Genomic DNA, 17,155 nt, shown 5'->3' with positions numbered 1-17,155 from the left:
TCACGCTCTCGGGAGAGAACGTCCGTCGTCCTCCGGAGGCTGAGGCCTGCGAGCTTTCCTGCCGCTCCTCCTGTCAGTGGTTTTGCTCCCACGTGGAGGATGTGATGGCTGATTCTACGTGTCAACGTGGCTGCCATCGGGCATCAGCGTTCCCTCGGGTTCAGGACACAGGCTGGTGCCCCGTGCTCAGGCCTTCAGACTGGCACCGGGTTGCCCCCTGGTTTCCCTGCTCCCCCAGCTCCAGGACAGCAGGCCACAGGACTCCGCCATCTCCTTAGCCACGTGAGTCAACCTCTCTCTCCTATTGGCTCCGTTTCTCCATAGAACCCTGACTAATACGGGTGGGTCGGCCTCGGCTGTTTTGGCTTTTTAGGGGGGACTCCTCTCTGATACCCCATTTGGGCTTTTTCCTTTTTTGCTGGTGGGTAAACAGTGTTGTATCTTTCAATCGCTGCCGTCTTAGATTCAGTGAATATGGTAGTATCGCCTCTAGTGGGTAGAGGGACAGTGAAAACTGGGGCACAGAGGATCAGGAGCTCACCAGTAAGTGTCCGACCCGAGATGTGGACCCGCAACCCGACGTAAAAACCTGGGCGCTTTACCACTGCAGTGGCCCTGGGGCTACACGTGGTCACAGATAGAGGGCAGGTGCTGGCTTGGGCTGGGCCCAGCTCTGCTGTCATGAGGAGTTGGAATTTGAGGAAATTCTGAGCTGCAGGACCCTCGTCTGTGCTCCGGACATAAGAGGACAGAGGGACAGTGCCACCTGTGTCTCCCCCAGGGGTGCTCGGAGCCTGCGGACCTGCTGCTCGCCCGCTGCCGGCAGCTCCGAGGCCAGAGGACCGGCAGGTGGTGTGGGCAGCCTCAGTGTCGTTCACAGTCAGCTCCTGCCTGCCCTGCCCAGGCCTCGCTCTCTGGGCGTCTTTCTTGGTGTCGGGCCCAATGCCTCACACCAGGATCCCTGTCTGCCTCGGTGAGAGGCTGGTGTGCCCTGCACGGTGGTGGGGGGGGGGGCCTGAAAGCCCAGCGGAAGGGAGGAGCGCGCTGGCACATGTCACCAAAGTGCTGCCAGGCCCGCCGGCCCCAGCGGCTTGAGTGACGGGGTCATTGCTCCTTCCACCTCTTGGCTCCTCTCCCCTCTGGGCTGGCTTCCCGGGCTGGTGGGCTCACTCATGTGCTGAGTGCTGAGCGCCGGCCTTCACTGCCACCTGCCAGGGAGTGCAATTCAGAGCGCATTTCCGTTCGCCCAGCACACACACCATCCTCTGAGCCTGTGCGGCCAAGACCTGAGGAGCTTGACGGCTCATCTTGGGACACGTGCCCACCCCTGGGAGAGCATGAGGATGGGGTGAGGGGGCAAGGCACCCAGACCACGGGGCCAGAGGGTGGGGGAGGGGAGTCGGGAAGCTGGCAGGTGCTAACACCCCCCAAGGGCTGGCCTCCCCAGATGCTCCGCCCGGTGCCCTGGCATCCTGCCCAGCACCTGTGCTTCTCGGTGTGTGGGAAGTGGGCACAGAAAGCTGGTGTGCCCTCAGCCTGCGGATGGCGCCCTGTAGGCCTTCTCGGGCGTTGTCCCTGGGCACCGAAGCCAGCGCCGCCTCGGATCTCCGGCCGCTCCAATGGCCCGGCCTGCAGGGCGGCTCCCAGGGGCTCATGGTCGCCGCCTGCACTTAATTGAGTTTTAAACCGCAAGATCTTTCTTGGAAAAAGGTCCAAACTTTACAGGCCATCTTAAATATTAAGGTCCACTTTACTGCACAGCATTAACAGGCTGTCGTGAAATACTCAATAAATCATGATTTGCTTGGGCCGTGGTTATCACATGAATAATACATGGAGGCACTTTTATGTGTTTAATGGGATTAAAAAATCTTATGGCATTTTTAGACGTGTCTTCTCTCTCCTCTGGCAGTTTGGTGGCTCTTGTCACCACCAGACGCATGTAGCCATCATTTGAGTCACCAGGCCACCTCCGACTAGAGGGCTGGGTAATTAAAAAGAACAAGAGGAAGTGGATATAACAATTCCGAAGGGCTGCTAATTATGTGCATGTTGTCCTATATTAATACCACCGCTAATTCAAAGGACAGCTAACGGGAAAAATCATCTCGTTGGTCACGCTCTCCTAGCCCCGCACTTAGTAACACAGCCAAGGGGAGAGGCGGGGGTTCAATCCCGGTTCTCCTTTCGGAGAGGAAGGGAGAGGGAGAGAGAACGTCAGTGATGAGAGAGAATCATGGACCAGCTGCCTCCTGCACGCCCCACACGGGGGATCGAGCCCGCAACCTGGGCATGTGCCCTGACCGGGAATCCAACCGTGACCTCCTGGTTCATAGGTCAACGCTCAACCACTGAGCCACACCGGCCGGGCTGCATTCTCTTTTAAGAAGCTGCGTGAGCCGGGCCAAAGGACCTAATTAACACACTCTCAGCTTAATTCCGGGAGTGGGGTGGGGGGGTGGGGGGGCGTCAGCATGCCGTGACCCCCATAAATCACCCTGTATTCTCTTTGGAATCACTTGGTGTCCTCAGAGGGCCCAGGGCCCCTGATGTCACAGCTGGGAATACCTGGCAGGTGGGTGGTAGGAGGGCACCTGGGCGGGGATGAGCGAAGGTGAGAGCAGTGTCGGGTGACGCGCACCGACCCAGAGCCCATTACCGAGGGGGTGACCCGTCCAGGGAGACACTCTCCTTCCGGTGCCACAGGAGGGCCTCCGGGGAGGCTCTGGCCGGCAGCTCTGCTGGGCAGTGTCTCTGATGAAGCGATTCACGACTCGGGGTCCATGAGCCCCACCCCCGCCGGCCCCCAGGCAGCTCCCGGCGTTCGGCGTTTGCTTGCTCATGGGGCTGGAGGTGCTCGCGGCCAGGCTGCAAGCCGCTGACAGTCCTGTCTGTGTCCGCCTGGCCCTGGCGGCCAGCGGGGTTATGACAGATGACATCTCCGAGGTCTTAGCAAATACAGTTGATTAAAACGCGCTGACTTAAAAACGGCGGCCGAGCGGCTCAAAGCTGCCAGCCTGAGAGTCTGAGCTCACGTCCTCCCGGGGCTGGGGGTGTTTCCGACACGGAGAGCTGTGGAATTCCCGGGGGCGAGGGTCTCGGGGAGGCTGCGGGAAGGCGTGGCCGTGGCCTTGCGTGTTAGGGTCGCCCTCTTGTCAAGTGTGGGCTCCACGAATATGACTGTGAGCGTATGTTCCTAGTTTTTCATCCTTAAAAAGTGGTGCTTTTGCCCTGGCCGGTTTGGCTCCGTGGTTAGAGCATCGGCCTGCACACCGAAAGGTCACAGGGACGTACCTGGGTTCCAGGTTCGAGCCCCACCAGGTCGGGCGCACGTGGGCAGCAGCGTCCCCCAGGTCTGGGGACAGGCCTGCTGGGTCTGGGGAGCAGGAGGCTTCTATTGACCAAACCCACGGGTTCCAGGTTTGAAAGCCCCGGAGTGTGGGCGGGGCCCCATTCCCGGGGGGCGCTGCCCCTGGCCTCCCGGGGCCTGACTGGAGTGGAGGTGCCCCAGCCCGTGTGGGTCCTGCCTCGGGCTCTGTGCCCGGGCTCCTCTCTGGGGAGTGATCAGCCGTCTCCGCCCACCAGCTCCCTGGAGATCTCGGTGGCACCCAGGGAGGGGTGCCCCTTAAAGTCTCCCTATTTCGATTCTGGGCTTGGCCTCGGATCAGACAGGAGGCTGGCGGGAGCGAGGAAGGCCTGCGGGCTCTGCCCCATGGAGCAGGCGGGGTCCCTCCCTCCACCCCGCTGGCCGGGAGCAGCCCCGCTGGGGTCCCCTGTGGAGAGGAAGTGAAGGGGTGAGCCTGCAGGTTCCCCGAGGCTCTGTCACTTTGACCGCCTCCCCTGCTGCCTGTGATATTTTAATCCACGTTGCGTCCTTTCGACATCAAGAACTGGCAGTCTTTGGCTGAGAAGATAATGTCTTGATATAATGGCCTTGGACTACGGCTGTGATTCTAAACACGCATTTATTTGCTTTCATCACTCTGGACCAAAGAGGAAGAAAAGGAACCATTAGAAGAAAGGCCCCTCTTACCCCACACCCCCTCGTTCATGCTCTCTAGGGCCGCCGGCTCTCCCTTTTATCTCTCCTCTTGGCTCTGGCAGCCGCTGCGGCTCCATTATCTGCTCCTGCACTGCCTCTGAGCTTCATATTCCAGCCCCAAGACTTAGAGCAGCGGGAGGGGTGGGTTTAGTGGCTGAGCATAGACCTAGGAACCAGGAGGTCACGGTTGGATTCCCGGTCAGGGCACAGCCCGGGTTGCAGGCTCGATCCCCAGTAGGGAGCATGCAGGAGGCAGCCGGTCCAATGATTCTCTCTCATCATGGATGTTTCTCTCCCTCTCCCTTCCTCTCTGAAATCAATAAAAATATATATATATTATGCCGAAACCGGTTTGGCTCAGTGGATAGAGCGTTGGCCTGCGGACTGAAGGGTCCCAGGTTCGATTCCGGTCAAGGGCATGTACCTGGGTTGTGCGCACATCCCCAGTAGGAGATGTGCAGGAGGCAGCTAATCGATGTTTCTCTCTCATCGATGTTTCTAACTCTCTATCTCTCCGTAACTCTCTTTCTCTCCGTAAAAAAATCAATAAAATATATTAATATATATATATATAAAGAAGATAAAGGAGTTCCACAGTTTCCAACGGGAGCCCCGAGTGGGAGGCGGCATGGTTTAGCTGAGGCTGTTTCTGGTTCTTGAATGAGACTTGGGTCTCTGTCTGGATTCTAGAGATGGGCGTTGTCTGACAGGCTGTGTGGTTCCGGCCTCGTGGGCTTGCTGGGTACGAATGAGTGTGGGCTGAGCGGGTTCCCGGGCACCTGCCCCTCCTCTGCCCAGGACAGCGGCATCCAGCTCCATAGCTGCCCACGCACTCTCCCTGGCGCTCTCTCTCTCTCTCTCTCTCTCTCTCTCTCTCTCTCTCTAATTTACAAAGTTCTTCTAAAACAACACACCTCCCTCTTTCTCTGCTGAGATTTTGCCCAATGAAGTGTTTTATCATATTCTCTCCCCTTGAAAAGGAAAGAGGTTGAAGGTTTATTAAATCACTGTTGGCTTTGATGCCTTCCCTCCACATTCTTGCTGCGGACACAGCATGACTTTCCCACGACGCCCGGCTTACCCTGAGCTGCCTGCCCCGGCTCTGGCTCCACCACGCGTGCGATCTCTGCTGGCCTCAGCGCTCACCCCGGAGGCGCCGCAGGTAAAGGCTTCTCCCATCGGGGAGGCGAGGCTGGGACGCGGTGGGGACGCATCCGCCCTGATGGGCACAGAGCACGCGGCCGTTTCCGTGGCTCCCAGGACCGACACAGTAGCTTGTCCCCACCGGGAAGAACGCTGCCGCTCAGACGCCCGGGACACGCGGTCTCCCACGCGCCACACGCGGGCGACGTCTCCCCCACAACTTGGGGGCCCGGCCTTGCGACAGCAGCTTCCACTGCACGACAGCTATTCCTCAAGAAGGAGAAAGCAAAGTCCACCCTACACATGTCGTCATAAATACTGGGCCAGCAGGCGGGTTACAGTGGTGGGCACGCGAGACACAGAGTTCCTTCTTCTGTTATTGTTCATTAATTATTGCATTGTTTTCCCATCGCAACTGTGAACTTACGTTGAAGGGACCCACCGGTTCTCGCTTCGTGGAAAGCGGCGGGGTGTGGGGGAGATCATGGCCCCCACATCTCCAAGGACGCGGGATGGCGATTCCCTACGGCCCGAATCCCGGAGGCTTTCTCAGGTGCTCCCTTTGTGGGCAGGGAACACGCTGTGTACGGCTCTGTTCTGTCGGCGTCTGTGGGAATTCCCTGTGTTCCATGGTGGACCCTGAGTCCCTGCGTGCACGGGAAACGTGTGTCCCGGGCTTGCTGCCTTCTGTGGAGGTCACGGAGGCAGGCGATGGGAATGGCCTTCAGATGGCCCCTGTCCTCACGGCCTCTCATTGTGACTGCGCCGTCAGTTCCCGAGGACGGGCTGGTGGCGGCTCCGCTGCGACTGTGGCCCTCTAGTTCTCCTTTCCTTTTTTAAATTTTTATTCTCACAGAGGATATGTCATTACTGATTTTATTTTTTTTAAAATATGTTTTTACTGATTTTAGCAAGAGATAGGGAAAGAGAGAAAGAAACATCGATGGGCTGCCTCCTGCACGCCCCACACTGGGGATCGAGCCCGCAACCTGGGCCTGTGCCCTGGCCGGGAATCGAACCCTGACCTCCTGGTTCCTAGGTCAGTGCTCACCCGCTGAGCCACGCGGCCGGGCAGCACTGCAGTTTTTTATGCTTCCACTCATGGCTTCTTTTTTTTTCTTCTTTATCTATTTTCGTCTCTTTTCTTTCAGTTCACTTTGTATCTGGATGTAAACGGGTCTATTGTGGGCACCTCCTGCCTTTCATCCCGTCTCCAAATCCCTCCTCCACTGGCCAGCAGCTCCTTTCACCTCGGATGCAATGGCTGACGTGCGGCGAGGTCGGCCGCCTTCCTACTTGTTTTCTATTCACCCGTCTTTGTCGCTGTGGTTCTCTGTGCCTACTTTCGTTCTCTCTTTTGTGTTAGTAAAATACTGTGTTATTTCATCTACGTTTCCCTGTTGGCTTTCTATATGCATAGATTTGCATTCGGTCTTTAGTGATTCTAGGGGTTACCGTATCCACCTTTCACTTGGCCCGTTCTACTTATAGTCAATGTCAGGTCACTTTCTGTCAATTAGGGGCGACTTGAGAGTGTATTTCATGTTGCTGCTTTGTACTCAGTGCTGCTCGTTGCATAGATACACTCTGTAGAATAGGCCTATCGCTGTAGGAGTAAAACTGTCTCCATATTTTAGTGAAAGAAGTCATGTATTTTTTTTAAGAAAATGTAAAATATTTTATATTCACTGTTTCCAGAGCTCCTGTTTCTTTAGCTTAAGGGACGTTCTCTGGCATTTCTTGTCGTGCGGGGTCTGTGGGTGACAAATTATCACAGTTTGTAGCTCGCAAAACTGTCTTTATTTTACATCCGTTTCTGAGGGATCTTTTCTCTAAACGGAGAATTCTCAGTTGGCAGTTCTTTTCTGCCTTCGGGACTTTAATTATGTTGTTCCTAGTTCTTCTGGCTCCCAGTGTCTGTGGTAAGAAATCAGGCATTATTCTTACTACTTTTCCCCTGGATGTCACCTGTCTTTTTTTTTTCTTTTTTCTTTAAGGTATAATTGGCACACAATACTATTTATTTTCAGGTGCACAACATACTGAGTGGACGTTTCTATACCTTACGAAGTGCTCACCAGGATCAGGCTAGTCACCATTTATATTAATTAGTGCGCTATTATTGACTATATTTCCTTGGCTTTAAATTATGTCCCTGTGACTTATGTTGAGCCAGAGATTTCATTTGACTGAGTGATATTCCATTTATATATCCTATACATGCATATTGTATTCCACACCTTGGCTACTGTAAGCAATGCTGCAGCGAACACAGGGGTGCATATGTCTTTTTGAATGAGTGTTTGGCTTTCTTTGGATAAGTGCCCAGAAGTGGAATTACTGGGTTGTACGGCAGTTCCATCTGTAATTTTTTGAGGAACCTCCATAGTGATTTCCACAGTGACTGCACCAACGTACATTCCCACCCACAGTGCACGAGGCTTCCCTTTTCTCCGCATCCTTGTCATTTGTTGTCTCTGTGGTGATGGCCATCCTGACAGGTGTGAGATGACGGGTCACTGTGTGACTTGTAGGGGGGCCGTAGATGGCGAATCTCTGATGGTTAGTGACGCTGAGCATCTTTCCATGTGTCTGTGGTCCATCTGTGTGTCTTCTCTGGAGAAGTGTCTATTTCGGTCCTCTGCCCACCTCTTAGTTGGATTATTGTTGTTTTTTTTGTTGAGCGATATGAGTTCTCTATATATTTTGGATACTAACCCTTGACTGGATGTATCATTTGCAAATGTCTTCTCCCATTCAGTAGGTTGCCTTTTTGTTTTGTTGATTGTTTCCTTGGCTGGACAAAAGCTTTTCAGTTTGACATAGTGTCATTTGTTGATTTTTGCTTTTCTTGCGCTAGCCCTAGGAGACATATCCAGAAACAGAATGCTAAAGGTTAAGGTGAAGAGTTTACTGCTTAGGTTTTTCTCTAGGAGTTTTATGGTTTCAGGGGTTACATGTAAGTCTTTAATTAATTTTGTGTTTATTTCGGTACATGGTGTAAGGTGACCAGCTTCTTCTTTTTTTTTTTTTTTTTTTTTTTGCATGTATCTGTGTCTGTGCCAGTGCCATGCTGTTTTGATTACTGGAGCCTTGTAGTATAGTTTGCAACCAGACAGTGGGAACCCTCCAACTTTGTTCCTTTTTCTCAACATAAATCCATATATGAGTGTGTGTGTGTGTGTGTGTGTGTGTGTGTAACCTCCACATTTTTCAATATTGGCCAACAATTCCATTTTTCAACACTTTCTGGGCTGAAAAAAACCCTGAGCCCACCCCCACTCCCCTCTGTTCCAGACGTAGCAGGTCCAGAAGGTGGAGCGGCTCCGGCCGCTGTGCAGGGCCCCCAGGTCTGCAGTCCCTGCCTCTCATCTTTCATCATCCCCATCCCTCCAAGCTCGACCGTTAATAGGAGAAAGCATCCGTTATTTGGACTCAGATTTGACAAATTAAATTGCAGAGAATTAAAGAAGTTGTAGATCAATACGTCGTGACGATCAATTAATTATTCCTCCTCATTAAAACGACTAATTCCTAATACCTTTCCGTTGTATTTTATGGCCCCATTTATAATTCAGAGCTTTTAGGCGACGGCATTGAGTGCGGGCACACTGGTACCTGGGCGTCGATGGCTTATGAATCAGCACCGCGCCGTGTGGAGAGCTCCGTGCCGGGGAGCTGGGCAGTAGCTGCTGCCTTCTAATGCGAAAGGCTTGTCATCCGGTCTGTTCTGTGGTCCTCATGCCACACGGAGTTCCTTCTTTTGTGAAAAAAGAATCGTAAGAAGCAGTAGGCGAGCGCACTCACAGAGCAGGTGAGTGGATGAACTCAAGTGGTTTTTCGAAATTATGGGTGTTTTTTAAAAAATATATTTTTCTTGATTTCAGAGAGGAAGGGAGAGGGAGAGAGAGATAGAAACATCCGTGATGAGAATCACTGGTCGGCTGCCTCCTGCACGCCCCACACTGGGGATCAAGCCCACAACCCGGGCCTGTCCCCTGACCGGGAATCAAACCGTGACCTCCTGCTTCATAGATCAACACTCAACCACTGAACCACGCGGGCCGGGCCAAAGTTATATTTTTAACTTTAATCTTTAACTCTGAAGGGTTTGCGGCCGGATGTGTTGCTGATGTGCTAGGGAAAGAGCTCTCGAGATTCAGGGATGAAAGGACTTTTGGACAAATGGCTGCCCCTCCTGGCTCCTCTGGAAGACAGTGAAATAGCAGGCGCTTGGCAGTCCGCTGCCTGGACCCATCGTCTGGAAATAAGTCCAAATAAACTTTCTCATTTAACCTACGCAGCTGCCATGCCGGTGGCCAGAGGGGGGCACCCAAGCCCAGAGAGCTGCAAAACTGCCCACCGGCCTCGCAGCCAGCGGAGGGCTCAGCCCAACCTTGGCAGCTGCCTCGGCCGCCCCGGCTCCAGCGACGATTCTCTACAAATGAGTCCAATGAACTCAACACCTTTTCCAGGGACACCTGCTACCATCCAGCTGGGGGGAAGGGGAGCTTTCGGTGCCTCTGCAGCAGCCCGCCTGGCAAGAGAGGGGCGCACGTGCGCCTGCGGCTGATGGGGGAACCCATACGCTTCTCCACACGCCGCCAATTAATCACGCTTAATGGGTGTGAGGAGCGTTAGGAGGAGCCCGTGGCTGCAGCACCCGCATCCCACTTCTCCCGGACTCCTGCTCCTCCCAGGGCTGCCGGCGCTCGGAGAGGGTGGGGCACAGGATCGCCCAGGACGTGGGGGTTACGGAGCAGCGATGCATCTGAAGTGGCTTCAGTGGGGACAGTCTGTGCCGTTGCAAGTGGCTGTCAGTCTTCACGCCTGGCTGCCCGGGGAGGGACGTGGCCGAGGGGAGAAGCTGAAACTGGGACAAGGGCTGGAGCGGGAAACAGGCAGCCAGGCCTCTCCCAGGGTGATGGCGCGGAAACGGGCTGACGGGCCCTTCACAGGGGGAGGCGGTGGCTCTCTGTCTAAGCGCGAGGCGAGGTGGCCAGGAGGCCCGTCCCCCAGGCAGGGCCCAGGTGTCTCCCGGGCTTGGGGGACCCAGGACCGTGCACAGAGCTGCTGTCATAAGTGCACCTTGGGGACAATCCTGGGAGAACCCTGGCGCAGTCTGAGGTCGCGCTCCCCGCGGGGACCCACCGCAGCCCATGGCGCAGGCGGAAATGGCAGGTCGCGGGGACAGGAGGCCTCAGAATACAACTCCAGGCTCGGCCGGAGGCTCCAGGGCTGCTGGCAGTTCACTGCTTTTGGCAACGGGTCGGGTTTGTTCCTGGGCGGTCCAAGCCGGCGGTCCCCTCTCAGCGACCTCAGCGGGCAGCTGGGTGATGGGACGGAATGCAGTGGACAAGGTGGGACCGGACCAGACCAGGAAGCGAGGACTCGCCCCAGGCTTTCTCTTCCTGAGGATCCAGGACTAACACGGTTAGACCTTCCAGTTTCCAGGAAAAAGAGACGTGTGTGCACTAGTTCCTTCGGTCGCCCTAACAAATGGCCACTAATGTATCCGTCCACAGTCCTGGCGCTCAGCGTCTGGATGGGTCCGCAGGGCCGCCTTCCCGAGGCTTCGGGAAGCATCTGTTTCCTGGCCTTTTCCAGCTTCACGTGGCGAACACGTTCCTCCATCTTCAAAGTCAACAGCCTGGTTCCTTCTCCCCTCTGACCTCCGGCGTCTCCCTGGCCAGGACCCCGTGATCACACTGGATCCACGAGACAGTCCAAGATGACCAGCCCCGTCCACAGCCTGGGCAGCACAGCCAAGACCCAGGCCCCGAGGAGGGCCCGGGAGGAAGGGACATAACCGAGCAGGAATCCAAGGAAGTGGGGGGAGGGGGCGTGAGGGGTCAGATAAAACACCGCCAGCAAACCCTCCCCGGCTCAGGGTGTGCCAGGCCCCTCGCAGGTGCTGCCACAAATCAGTCCGCTTGCTCCTCCCGGGTGGCATCACTACCATCCCATTTCACAGGTGAGGAGACTGAGGCAGGAGCGGTTAGGAAACGTGCCCAGGTCACAGAGCCCATGCAAAGCACAGAGGAACTTCATTGGTTTATCCTCCCACCACCATCACAATGCTGCCAAATCTGTACACTGTCTTAATAGTTAACATTTAAATGAGCTCATTCTTGTCTAGAGAAATGTAAAACAAATCTCACTGTAGTCTTTGGGAAATCAGTATGGCTAGAAAATAAATACCCCAAAAAAATAAATGATGTTATTAAACCCTCTGTAGATTCCACATCCTGCTAAGGGCTTTGAATTCAAGGGGAGAGTAGCAAATGTTAGGAATTCAAGACATAATAGCCTCAAGCTGGGCCTTTCTCAGTGCTGGAATCAAAGGACTGAAAGAGAAGTAAGAAGGGAGCAACTTTCTCCCCCTGGGACAGGAAACGATTTAAAGACGTAGCCCTGCAGGCCCTAAAGTCTCACTCGGAAACCGGTGGTTAGGAGCAGACTCGGGCGGCGGACACCCCACTTCACCCCTTTCTGCCTCTCCAGCCCTGGGTGCAGGGCCTCGGTTCCCTCATGGGGACCTGGACTATCAGTGAAAGAATGAAGGGAAAGCACACAACCTAACACACAGTAAATGATTAATAAACATAAGCCATTATCATCATCATCGTCATCGTTAAGCTTTCACACAAGTCCCTGGCCTTTTTAAAACTTTTTTTGTTTTAGGTAATGAGAATAGTCATTATAGTAAATACATAGCAGTTACTATATGCTGGTCTTTTAGGTTTTATATGTGTACCCTATTATATTTATTTATATATATGGTGTCCCCCAAAATGTATACACACTTTAAATAATTAATTCCAATGGGTTAAATCTGAAAAGAAACTTCAATTGAGCTATCAGGGAAAAGTGTGTATACATTTTTTGGGAACACGGGTATATGCACATATGTTAAGAACTATTATTATCCCTATTTAAACAATTATGAAAATGTATTCTGATCCCTAGGTCCCCATAGATGACGTATTAGCCCTAAGGGACTGCAAACTCGGCCTAGGAGACGCTCCTGGCGGCCTCCTCTGCCCCCTTTCACGGGGCAGATCCCAGGACAGCGACCCGCGCGGCCCCGCCCTCAGCCAGGGCTCTTGGTCCCGCCCCCTGACGCACGCCCCGCCCTCAGCCTGGGCTCTTGGCCCCGCCTCCGACGCACGCCCCGCCCTCAGCCTGGGCTCTTGGCCCCGCCTCCGACGCGCGCCCCGCCCATCCGGCGCGCTGACGTCTTGGGCCCGCGCCGCCTGCGCCTCCCCGCGCCTGCGCGGCGGGCGGAAGGTCGTCTCTGTGACCGGCTGGGAGTTTGGAGCAGCCGTCGCCATGTTGTCGGTCGCTGCCCGCTCGGGCCCGTTCGCGCCCGTCCTGTCGGCCTCTTCCCGCGCGGTGGCGGGCGCGCTGCGGCCCCTGGTGCAGGCCGCGCTGCCCCCGGCCGCGGAGCCGCCGGTGCTGGACGTGAAGCGGCCCTTCCTCTGCCGGGAGTCCCTGAACGGCCAGGCCGCGAGCGGGCCTCTGGTCGCCGTCGTGAGCCTTAATGGTGAGCCGGGCCCCCGCTCTCGCTCTCCCGGGTCCCGGGCCCAGGAGGCCGCGGGAAAGGGCGGGGTCCGGGGAACATGAACGGGCCCTGGGCGGGTCCGCGCACCTCCGCCCTCCGCCGGCCCAGCTCCCACCTGTGCGGGCCCCGCGGGCTGGGCGATCGCCGGCGGCCCTCCGGCTCCCGCTCCCCTCCCTGCCCCCCCCCCCCAGCCCCTGCGTGGTCCCCGTGGGCGCCAGGCCGCGTCCCAGCCTCGGGCTCGGCTTCGAACCCCCGTCGGGAACGCGGGGTCCGACTGCCCCCCGGAGGCTGACGGCCTTGGCGGCTCCCGCGGCCTTTTCCCACCAGGGAAGCGGGTCGGGATGGTCCCGATTTCTGGGTCGTATCTGAGGCTCCGGTGGGAAAGCCCTACGCACAGCCGCGGGGACGGGGACGGGGGGGGGGGGGGGGGGCGGGGCGGTGTCAGCTCAGCCCAAACGCTCCGCCGCGGGAGCTGCTGTTCATCGAGGGGCGTTCCCCTCAGTGCGCCCCCGACACCCCGACCCCGCGCGATGACGCACAGCCCCGGCCTCAAGGTCACCCGCTTGGAGGTGTCGGCCTCCGGAGCCGCAGGCAGAGCGGGGAGGAGGCCCCATTACAGCGAGGAAGGGCGCCCTCTGCCCTCTGCGCTCGGGGCCCAGCGCCTCCTCTTCCTCTTCACCCCCGGCCTGGCGTCCGGAGCGGGCGGCCCGGACCTTAAAGCTGGCCGCCTGGTGCTGGGCCAGGCCCCCCGCCCCCCAGGCCCCCCCAGCCGGCACCTGCCTGGCCCAGTGACACTTGAGTTGGTGGCTCTTGCCCTGCATGGCGACCGAGTTGCCCCACGGTTCTGCCTCCGCTCGCCCCGTCTCTGCACCCCCAGCGACTCCCACTCGCCCCCAGGGCCCCCTCCCTCCGGCGAAGCTTCGTGTCTGCCGCTTCCTTTGCGCTTTAAGGTGCCGGTGACTGGCCTTGGGCTGAGGGCGCGGAGCGCGGCTCTAGCTCCCACCACCTGGGGTTCCGCACGAGATGGGTCTGATGGAAACATGGCCGGTGGTCGGGGCACCATTGGGTTTCGGAGAAGCTGTGCCCGCGCCTTCGCCTGTAGCTCAGCTCCCAGTCGGCTGTCCAGGTGGTTAGTGAGGGGGTAGCAGAGGGGTGGGTCAGAGCTGAGAAGCACGATGCCCAGGTGCCCCAGAGCTCACCTTAAACAAAGCAGGACAGGCAGGAACAGCCCGTGGTCTGTTAGGACGCCCGAATTCTGACAGGTAGAGGGGGTATTGCAGCAAGTCGCTGGTTTTGCTGTCGTTGAGCTAAGTCTGGCCAGCACCTTTGCTATTAGTGCCGGCCACAGTTCAGGGAGCCGTTAAAGAGTGATTTCCTTGCTGGCGTTTAATTCCCGGCGAAGTGTGGCCTGCACAGAACGGGGTGGACAGCGGGGGCCTTGCACACAGGTCTCCAGAGGCGCCTGCCCCGCCCTCTCGCTAGTGTCTGTGTTTCCTGTGTGCTGTTCGCGGTCGAGGCCGTGTTACTGTTTTCAGTGTAGAAATGTAGGTACGATGCGTTTCTCCTGTGCAGTCCCAGGTGGTGCTGAGGGACAGTAATGCATCTCTACCCGTCCCCGGTCTCTGACAGGTTAGCTGTAGGTGGAGGGAGGGCGGTACCTCAGGTGACGCCACTGCCTGTGTCCTGGTTCCCTCCGGACACGGCTGGGTGAGCCAGGACCGCGCACCGAGGGATCTTGATGGGTTCTGTGTGTGAGCACCTGTCGGCTCCCGTCGGCAATGGGCCTGGAGTGCCCGTAGAACTGCAGCTTCTACGAAAATACACTTTATTTGGGAAACAGCACGTTTTCTAAAAGAGGGGTTTTTAGTGTTCCACTTTCTAAACAGGGAAACTTGGCAAATATCCTAAAATGAAAATACAGTTTGCAAAGAGATTTGCTTCCTGAAACAGGCTTAGATGTGATACCAGTAAGTTCATTTTCCTAGACATTTAAAAATGCTATAGGACAGCGGGATGTGGTCTTTAAAAAAAATAAAGTAAAAAATGAATGACATCCAGAGTGTTACACGGACAGTGATTGTTTCTTCTTTAACAGTCATTTGACGTGAGTGTCTGGCCTGTGACCGCGTGGTGGCTGGCTGAGACCCACCGTGGGAGGAGAGGCCGTGGCCGCCTAGAGGTGTCGCCTGCTGCATTGAAATGACTGGGACTCGGAGATGTGATGGGACTCTGATGGCTGCTTATCCTGATAAGGGCACCCCTTCCTGCCCACAGGGCTTTCACTTGAAGTTGAAGCGATACTCATGAGAGAGCGCTACGTTTTCTGCAGCTGAAGTTATGCTGCAGGCCCTGGGGGTGCCTGTTGTCTTGTAATGAGTATTTTGTGAGTTTGTAGCAGCTCTTCCAGGCAACAGACAGGAAGGCAGTGAGAGCGTTTACAAGCTGATCTCACGCATCAGCGGGTCCCTCTGACCCAGAGAGTGTGGGAGGCATCACACGGCCGTGGAGCATGTCCCGCACCTCGCGTTCGGGGTTTAAAGTGTTGCTCTGTCAGTGCTAGGTGACCTTCCAACGTGATGCCGGGTCGCTGTGCATGCGGGCTCCGCGGTGCTCAGTCAGGAGGGCCCGTGTGCGCAGTGTCTTACGGTCCGGGCGTGGTGGCTTCGTTCCGCGTGGGGCGTTTTGTACGCTAGGCTGCTCATTGGCCATTTCTGAGCCAGTGAGTGGTTTTTCACGTCTTTATCATTGATTCTTGCTCATGAACTTACTAAGGTCTGTTGCCTGGTGTCTAATTGTGCCTCTCCCTCTGTTTGCCTCGCAGCCCCTGCCTCTGTCCGTCACTCCCACACAGACGTCAGGGTGCCCGACTTCTCCGACTACCGCCGCGCCGAGGTGCAGGACAGCACCAAGTCCTCCAAGGAGAGCAGCGAGGCCAGGAAGGGCTTCTCCTACTTGGTCACGGCGACCACGACGGTCGCCGCCGCCTATGCCGCCAAGAATGTCGTCTCCCAGTTTGTCTCCAGCATGAGCGCCTCGGCCGACGTGCTGGCCATGTCCAAAATCGAAATCAAGCTGTCCGACATCCCCGAGGGCAAGAACATGGCCTTCAAGTGGAGGGGCAAGCCGCTGTTCGTGCGCCACCGCACCCAGAAGGAGGTGGAGCAGGAGGCCGCCGTGGACGTGTCCCACCTGAGGGACCCCCAGCACGACCTGGAGCGCGTGAAGAAGCCCGAGTGGGTCATCCTGATCGGGGTCTGCACGCATCTCGGCTGCGTGCCCATTGCCAACGCGGGCGACTATGGTGGCTATTACTGCCCTTGCCACGGCTCCCACTACGACGCCTCTGGCAGGATCCGGAAGGGGCCTGCGCCCCTCAACCTCGAGGTTCCCTACTACGAGTTCACCAGCGACGACGTCGTGGTGGTTGGCTAGGCCCCAGCTCGAGGCGCAGGCTCTTTCGTCCTCGCGTCTCCTCAGAGAAGGTGCCGGAGAGCAGGTGTGTACTCGCGGGGCTGGTTTGTACGAGGAAGATCTGCGGACAGTGCCCTTGTGATGTTCCTGTGAAATGAGCTGAATCTGATTTGAACACCTTCACGCCTTCACCTTAATGAAGAAGCCACTGTCAGCGCTGTCGGCTGGGAGGCTTGGGGGCGGGCGGTGTCTGATGGTTCCTTCCATTAAAGTCACTGGCTGCTGTACAAGATGCGGTGAGGTCTGACTCGTTTACTGCCTTTGTGTCGGGGCCACGGATCCTGCAGAGCTCGGGATGTCGGGTTGCCCCAGCTGGTCCTCTCCCGTCCCTCGAGCACGCGCGCACAGACACGCACACGCACACGCACAGACACACGCATGCACAGACACGCACACGCACAGACACATACGCACACGCCTGTGACACTGCTGACTGACCCTGGTAACGTCCTGGACCGGGTGTTCAGCTCCGAGTTGAGCCCCAGCTCCTGCGACCAGGACGTCTGCCCATCACTGGGGCGTGGGTTAGTAACTAGAATTCTTTAGTTTTAAGAGGTGGTGGCGGGATGTTATCCGAGAGAAGCTTTCCCACATGGGAGTTCAGCCCTGTTGCTTCTTTCCACCCATCACCCGTCCCCCATCCCCACCCCCACCCGCTCCTGCTGCTGCCCCATCAGAGGCAGGAGGGTGGTGCGCGTGCGCCCTGAGCCTGGCTGAAAGCTGCCCACTGGCGTTTCTGGAGAGGTTACGTTGCAAGGTGCTGCTTCCAGTTGGATTTGCAGAAAACTTTTCACTGTGAAGTGTGGGTGGGCACATGCCAGGGTGAACGCGCCTCCCGCCTGCCTCCAGTTCCAGGGGCGAAACGACCTGGTGACACACCCCTGCGAACGCGCAGCAGCCTGCCTGCGGAGTCAGCTACTTGTGTCGTCTGCTGT

The 17,155-nt window shown here is 56.7% G+C and overlaps 1 protein-coding gene across 1 annotated transcript; it reads left to right on the top strand.

The window, feature by feature from the left end:
• Window positions 1–12,444: 12,444 nt before the first annotated feature.
• Window positions 12,445–16,452, top strand: LOC132217632 (cytochrome b-c1 complex subunit Rieske, mitochondrial). The gene is made up of 2 exons (XM_059668146.1): window positions 12,445–12,731; window positions 15,571–16,452. The coding sequence occupies exons 1-2, from the start codon at window positions 12,518–12,520 to the stop codon at window positions 16,179–16,181; spliced, it is 825 nt and encodes a 274-aa protein (XP_059524129.1). The 5' UTR covers window positions 12,445–12,517; the 3' UTR covers window positions 16,182–16,452.
• Window positions 16,453–17,155: the final 703 nt, after the last annotated feature.

This window comes from Myotis daubentonii, chromosome 15 (assembly GCF_963259705.1).
Source record: "Myotis daubentonii chromosome 15, mMyoDau2.1, whole genome shotgun sequence".
Lineage (NCBI taxonomy): Eukaryota > Metazoa > Chordata > Mammalia > Chiroptera > Vespertilionidae > Myotis > Myotis daubentonii.
The sequence above is the reverse complement of the archived record's forward strand: the minus strand, read 5'-3'. Positions and strand labels throughout refer to the sequence as shown.

What these genes read in the sequence shown, in the direction of transcription:
- LOC132217632 (XM_059668146.1), top strand. Translation starts at nt 12,518, where the DNA reads ATGTTGTCGGTCGCTGCCCGCTCGGGCCCGTTCGCGCCCGTCCTGTCG. An exon ending in CGCCGTCGTGAGCCTTAATG is followed by an intron (nt 12,732 to 15,570) that starts GTGAGCCGGGCC and finishes TTTGCCTCGCAG; the next exon opens with CCCCTGCCTCTGTCCGTCAC.